Raw genomic sequence first — 7,247 nt, 5'->3', positions numbered from 1 at the left:
GAGGAGATGGTGTTTATATTTTGGCTCATTTATTTCACAAAATAGCCCTGTTTGGTTCCCAGGGATCTGGAGAGTGACCCTGGAGGAGAAGTGTAACTGGGTTTGGGAATTTTGAAAAATGTGACTAAGTCCATAAATCCTCTGGCACCATCAAACGAGCCACCAGTGGGGCCGGGGGGAGCAAGGAGGCTTCGGGGTTCCCTTGGGAGATTAGAGGAGCCGCAGGGAGGCCACCCCGGGCCGAGCGCCCTGGGACCGTGCGACCCCAGCGTGTTTGTGTTCTAGGAAATGGGTTGAATTCCCATGTGTGTGACCTGCAGGGCGGCAAGTGCATGGCCGGAGGAGGCTCGGACACACAGCTGGGGTCAGTCACGCTCCAAGCAACCGATTCCTCCCTCCCTGCCCCACCCCCCGGATCTTCGAGGAGGCCTGCAGTTCCGCAGTCTCCCGGAAGGTGGCGCTGCTCGCTCTGAGCCCAGTGCCACCGATCCCCTTACCCCCGCCCCACTCCACCCCTCCCCCCGGACGGCCCCGTGTCGCAGGGGTCAGGAATGCGCTCTGCGACACGCCCGGGGCCGGGACCAGCGCTCCTGGAGCTTTTTATGGGCACAGATGGGGTCTGGTAGTGTCCCTGGCCGAGAATGCAGACCCCCCGGGGCAGGGGCAGGAGTGTCCCCTCACGAGGGGACCAGATGCCACGCCTGCTGGCGTCTCGGGACCAGGAAGTCTCCCCGCCAGTGCTAGAATCCTGGAGGCACGCTGGGGCCAGTGACCCACTGCTTGGAGCCTCAGTTCCCACATCTGTCAAACAGGGGGCCCTACCCTTACCCGGCCAGGCTGCAGTGAGGGTGAGAAAAACAAGGTCTGTGTCCCAAGCCCAGGCACTACAAAGTATAAACACTATTATTTAAAAATTATGTTGTATATATATATATATTTTAATGAAGGATCTCATACTGGCGCTGGAGGAAATTTTGTGGTCAGACAGGACTTGGCAGAGTTTCCCAGAGTCAGAGTTTAGGGTCCCTTATCCTCTAAAAAAAGGGAAGTCGTTTTTTTGCCTCATACCCACACTCACAGGAATTCGGTCCACTGCCTCCAAAATCTATCCAGAATTCACTTGGTGTCAGCATTTTGGGGGTGCTCCATCGTCCCTTCCTTGGGTCTTCCCATCCTGTCCTGCCCTTCCCTTTCAGAAGCTGGTAAAAACCTGTGAACACTGAACTCCCCTGCTCTGAACCCTCCGTGGTTCCCACCTCATTCCCAGCAAAAGCCCAAGTCCGCTGGGCATCCCACGAGGCCCTGATCAATTTTCACCTCCCTGAACTCATGCCCTCCTGCCCTTGCCCTCACTCCCTTGCTCCAGCCACAACCCTTTTCACAGGACACACGGGCACCAGCCAGCCTCAGGGCCTTTGCACCTGCTGTTCCCTCAGGCAGAAATGTCCTTCCTTTAGGTGTTCCCAGGCCAATGAGTTCTCGGATCACATGTCACCCCTGAAGAGGCCTCCCCTGACCACCATTTGTAACTGAAATTATCTCCACCATTTCTTCACTCCATGGTTTACCCTGTCCCCAGCAGAACATCTGTTCTAGGAGGGCAGGGCCTTTGGTCTGTTTTGTGCACCGGTTAGTTCCTAGTGCCTAAACTAGGTCTTAGCACACAGTAGGCACTCAGTAAACGGAGTTTTTCATCAATAAATATATTTTCCCTGTTTCCGTCTTCTGGGGCTTTACCTACAACTTCTTTTGCTTAAAAGGATTACAAAACAGGTCCTTGGAGGCCGAGGATGGGTGGGAGGCCGTCAGTCCGCGGCAGATGCGGGGAGGAGAGTCCGGGCAGGGATGGGCGCTCCGGGGCCGCAGGTGGAGCCGCTGGTGTCCAGCCCCTCCCGTCGGGGCGACGAGTGCTCGGAGCGGCTGGAGCTGCCGTCCAGACCAGGGGGCAGCCACTGGTGCAAACCGCCAGAAGCCCCCGCCTCGCTCCCGGGCCGTGGGGGGCCACCCGGGCCCCGGCTGAAGGGCCAGCGGCCGCAGCAGATCAAACGCAGGAGCCCGTGGCGCAGGTCGCGGTTGGTGAGCGTGTAGATGATGGGGTTCAGAAGCGAGTTGGCCATGGCCAGGCCCAGGAAGGGGTCGGCCTGCAGGAGAACGGGGCAGGCGCGCGCCGGGCACGCCACGTCGAGCAGCAGCAAGAGGAAGAGGGGGCCCCAGCACAGAACAAAGGCCAGGAGCACCACGCTGAGCGTGCGCAGCAGGGCCAGGGAGCGCGGCGTCCGGCGCGCCCGGGCCGAGATGCCGCCACCAACCCGGGGTCGCGCCCGCAGCCGGCGCGCGTTGGCGCGCACCTGGCAGTAGATGCGCGCGTAGAGCGCACAGATGGCGGCCAGGATCCCCAGGAAGACAAGCACGCAGAAGAGTACGTAGGCCTTGGCGTAGAGCGGCAGCAAGGTGGAGCAGGCGTCCAGGCGGCCCAAGCAGTTCCAGCCGAGGGCGGGCAGCAGCCCAAGCAGCAGCGACGCGCCCCAGGCGGCGGCCGCCAGTGCCAGCGTGCGCCCCCGACGGGCAGCGGGCGCGAGGCGGCGGCGCGCCATGGTGAGTCGACGCTCGAGCGCGATGGCCAGCAGGCTCAGCACGGACGCGGTGAGCGCCACGAAGACGCCACCCTCGCGCGCGAACCAGAGCGCGGGCGACAGGCGGAGGGTGAGCGGCCCCGACAGCAGGATGTTGGTGGCGTAGGCGGCACCGGCCAGCAGATCGGACAGCGCCAGGCTGCCCAGGAGCAGGAACATGGGGGCGTGGAAGCGCGGGTGGCGTCCGAGCACGAGCAGCACGGCCAGGTTCTCCAGCACGATGAGCGCGCACACGGCCAGGCACACTGCGGCGTCAGCGCGCAGCCCCGCGCCAGGCTGGTAGCGCGCGCCTCGGAGCTTGCCGGTGTAGTTGTAGTGCAGCACCACCACGTCGCTCACCGGCGCTGGCCGCAGCAGCCCCGACTCCATGGGCTGCCGGCCCCAAGGCTGTGAAGAAGCCGGGCGCAGCGTCAGGCCGGCGGCCACCCCGCGCGCCCCTTCCCCGCGGCCCTGGGAAAGGAGTCCTAAGCCCTGCCCACCACCCCAGGCTCACACCGGACCTCGGGAGCGGGGAGGGCGGGGGGAGCTCGGGAGGGAAGGGGGGCTGGTGCCCGTGGAGACAGACACACACAAACACACAGGAATACTATCACAAGGCGACAGGGTGACGCACAGCCCTTGAGAATAAAGCGCCACAATGCATTCACACCCAAGCCAGAATATCCAGAGACAAATTCCCTCATAAGCAGAGACGCATACAAATACTGCCACACACAAAAACGGACACACAAGTACAGTGAAATGCGCACAAGTACACAGACCACGGCAAATATTCAGACGTCCCTACCGGGGGAACCTGCAGATACTTTCTTGCATGGACAGAGCGACAGGCGCAGAGAGGTGCAGGGACGCAAATTCAGCACCCTGCCGATGGGTGGGTGGGTGGTGGTGGGGAGGGGACCCACACAGGGGCGCAGGCCACAATTTCACAACTTCCACCCACACCATATGGTGTCATCCAGCCTGGGGCTCACAGCCCCACACTCTACAGGGCTCTCTGCACATAGGGTTGTTTCCGGCCAAAACTCCTTCCTCCAAGCCTGACCCCCGTGGGAAAGCTGATCGCATTAGCCCGCAGAACCCAAGGGCTGCAGACAGATCCCGGTAGCACAGACAGGCTCTGCGAACAGCACACACGTCATTAAAGTATAAACACACACACACACAACTGCACACATTAATCTCTTTGACAATGTCCCCTATTTCCAGTTTAGGGATGAGGAAACTGAGGCTCCAAATAGGACAGAGCAGACCCCCAGGTTTTCACACTCTTTGGCAAACACAGCCATGCAGAAATGGCTACAATCAAGCGAGTCCCAGTGAACCAATGAGAAAACCGAGGCCTGGGGAGGGGAAGGGACTTATTGGCACAGGGCAAGGACAAATGCATCCCAGAGGGATTCTGTCGCACACTGAGGAATCACACGAGGATACGAAAGAGCCACACTGGGGGTAAGGCACCAAACACACGCAGACACAGGCTACACTCGCTCTCACCAGGACACCCGTGCAGAGGTGCACAGCCTTCTGGCCATGGTCCGACTGCAGTAGGGAAGCTTGCAGGGTGCGAGGCCCGGCTATTCCAGGAGACCCCGTTCCACCCTGGGCCTAGCACCCCTCCAGGGCGCTGCCAACTTCTCCCTCCCCGAGGCCTCCGTAAAGGCCGGGGAAACCCCAGGTAGGGGCGCTGTGCCCTTACCAAATCGGGAGCGTGGCCAGGGCACCCCTCCCCCCACAACTCGTGGTCGGGCCGCACGACCCGCGTCCCCAGGGGTCCCTTGCTGCACACTCACCCCCGCGCCCAGGCAATGCTCCCCCGCAGCCGCGCACCGAGCTGCAGCGAGCCAAATGAGTGGACGCCGCGCGGGGGGCGGGACTGGAGGTGGCGAGCCCGGGGGCCGGGCCAGGCGGGCGGAGGGCCGGGCGGTCCCAAGCATCGCCCCCTCCGCTTGGGACCCGGGCATCCAGCCCGCGGCTGCCAGCCTGTGCCACCCGCCGCGGCACCAGAGCGCGCCCCGGCGGCGACTGGCACCGTCGAGCCCTCCGCTCCCCGCTCCAGGCTGGGCTCCCCTCCCAGGGACTCTCCGTCGGGGTGGGGGCACCCGGAAACGCGGGGCTCGGGGGTGGGTGGGGTCTCCAACGCGGGTAGTCCCAGCTACCCTGGCACAGGCCCCTTCCCATTTTCCGCCCATTTCCTGCCTGAGGCTGGACTGTCCCCAAGAATGCCCGGTCGGTGGAGAGCCCCAGGCAGCGCGCGGGAGGAGGGGTCTTCAGCAGGGGCGACCTTAGCATGATCTCCTCTCCCCGTAACAGGGTGGTCCCAACTGCCCCCGGAGAAGGGGACTCAGGCCCCTCCTTGTTTCCCCATTCCCACCCTTGAGCTGGGGCCAAGGCACAGCAGGTGGGAACTTCCCCCTCAGAGATAAGAAGGCTCCCCCCACCCCTTCTCACCGACCCCCCACCAGGGCCACTCCAGGCAATGTGATTTATTCTGCCCCCACTGGGCTGCCAGGTCCATGGACAAGGATTTGTGTCTGTCCTGGGCACTTCAATAAACTCAGCCAGGGCTTAATAAATGTCCCCTGAGTGAGCGAATGAATGATGCGTGTCTTTCACTTCCTGTATGCGTTTCTCTCCTCTGAGTCTCTCTCAGAGACTTCCCCTCTCTGTGTCTCTGCCTCTCCATCTCTGGTTCTCCCTGTCTCTCTCTGTCACGGTCTGTGTCACTCTCCCACGCCTCTCCCAGGCTGCCACTCCTCCAGTGAGCCAGTCCTAGCTGGCCCCGCACACACCCCCTTCTAGTTCCCAGGAACCTCCTCCCTGGGCCCAGCCCCCCCACCCGCACCCTGGTCCACAGCCTGGAAGGGAGGCTGGGCCTGTGTGCCGTCACCTCCGCTAGGACACTGCCCTGTGCACGATGCCCCAGGTCCTGTGGCTGCTGATGGGGGTGGGGGTGAGGGCGCCCCAGGGGCCCTCAGCCTCCTCATGGGAAGGATCGCAAGGCGTACCCAGCTGTGCACTCCCCGGGGGCACCCCCAGACCACACGGCTGTGTTAAGCTCTGTAGATCCAGTTATGCTGCAAAGTTATGTCTGGTATACAGCAGGCACCCTATAAGTCACCTCCTTTTGTGAAGGGGAAGTGGCATGCGGGATGACTGCTTCACACTTTCCGGGGGTGGAAATCTCACCTCCCACAGACTCTGCAAGGTCTGGCTTCTGCAGCTGCCAGTGGGGACCGAGCTCTGCCTCACCCCTCTGCCTCTTTCCCACGGACTGGGCCCCTGGGGACTAGAGGTCAGGCACCTCCCAGCTTCCACCACCATCCACTGTGTCACACACACAACCCCCCAGCCACAGCTCTTGAATCTCAGATCATGCCTCTCCCTGCTCCAAAGCCTCCCGTGGTTCCTGTTGCACTTGGAGTAAAAGCCAAGTCGTCACCCGGAGGCCACAAGGCCCTGCAGATCTGTCGCCCCCTCTTCTCCCACCCTTCCCCTGTCCCACTGGCCTCCTCGCTGCCAATCACACATGCACAGAGACTTCAGCCTCTTGGGGGCCCCTGTACTTGGTCACCTCCCTTTCCCATCCCCCCCGTCACACTCACAGGGCAGATGGCACCATTGGAAATTACCTCGTTCCATCATTTATTCATCTGGCCCCATCGTGCCCCAATTCTCAGCTCCAAGGTGTGTGACTCTGCCCAGAAGCCACCTAAGGATGAAAAGAGAAGAATCCGGAATCAGGTGCCTGGGTTCAAATCCCTGCTCAGCCACTTTGTGGTCTACTTTATCTCGGGCAAGGGGTGCCCTCTGCAGAGCCTCAGTGGCCTCATCTGTAAAATGGAGGTGACAGCCCACGCTCCAAGGTCTGTCCTTGAGAATGAAAGGAGCCTTTGGGACAGAGACTTCCTGGCACGTGGTGAGATTGGTAAGAGTTAGCCGGGGGTGCCAAAGCCCACTGCAGGGAGGAAAGTAAGAGGGGCCTCGGCTCCGGCCGGCCCAGCCCCAGCACCCCATCCAGACGAGCCTGGCCCTGTCGCAGGCCAAGCTTGCCCTGGCCTCCTCCACGCTGCTCCTGTCACCGCCCGCCCGCCAGCTGCATGTCTGGGCTGGTGCACCCGCCCGGCAGGTTATGCTTCCAGCTGCCCCCGACCACAGGAGCAGTCTGCCCAGGTGCACGCCTCTGAGAAGGCAAAGCACCAAAGCACCAAAACACCCGCCCCCACCCCCGGACCCACCCAGAGATTTGGAGGGCGGCCACTCTCTCCCCAGTGCCCCTCCATGCCGTCCTGAGGCTGGAATGTGAACTGACAACTTTCCCACGGCCAGAAACCAGAACAGGCTCCTTTTGGGGTTCTCGAACTGGAGGCCTGCAGGCCAGGTCCAGCCTTTCTTTGCTTTGTATTTATATTATATTATACAATAAAACAGTTTTAAAAGAAGAAAAAAAAAAGAAAAAAAAATCTCTCCGAACTGTGCAGATACACCGTACTCTTGCGCATAAATTTACTTCTTGCCAGGATACAGAAGAGCACTTCTGAAGCTACTCGGATGTTAAGATTGAATAAATAAGTCAGTTTCTCCTAGATGGCTACAGCCAGGTTTCTCAGCAGT

The 7,247-nt window shown here is 61.2% G+C and overlaps 1 protein-coding gene across 3 annotated transcripts; it reads right to left on the bottom strand.

The window, feature by feature from the left end:
* Nucleotides 1-599: 599 nt before the first annotated feature.
* Nucleotides 600-6,767, bottom strand: S1PR5 (sphingosine-1-phosphate receptor 5). Of its 3 annotated transcripts, none has more exons than XM_077119604.1 (2): nt 6,266-6,767; nt 600-3,020 (listed from the first exon to the last, which is right to left on the bottom strand). In XM_077119604.1, exon 2 carries the CDS (start codon nt 3,000-3,002, stop codon nt 1,806-1,808), a length of 1,197 nt encoding a protein of 398 aa, XP_076975719.1. In that variant the 5' UTR covers nt 3,003-3,020; nt 6,266-6,767; the 3' UTR covers nt 600-1,805. The 3 variants fall into 3 exon arrangements, with proteins under 3 accessions (XP_076975719.1, XP_076975718.1, XP_076975720.1); XM_077119603.1 differs by lacking the exon at nt 6,266-6,767 and adding an exon at nt 4,427-4,456; XM_077119605.1 differs by lacking the exon at nt 6,266-6,767 and adding an exon at nt 3,421-3,894.
* Nucleotides 6,768-7,247: the final 480 nt, after the last annotated feature.

This window comes from Tamandua tetradactyla, chromosome 11 (assembly GCF_023851605.1).
Source record: "Tamandua tetradactyla isolate mTamTet1 chromosome 11, mTamTet1.pri, whole genome shotgun sequence".
NCBI lineage: Eukaryota > Metazoa > Chordata > Mammalia > Pilosa > Myrmecophagidae > Tamandua > Tamandua tetradactyla.
This window is presented reverse-complemented; position numbering and strand designations above follow the sequence as displayed.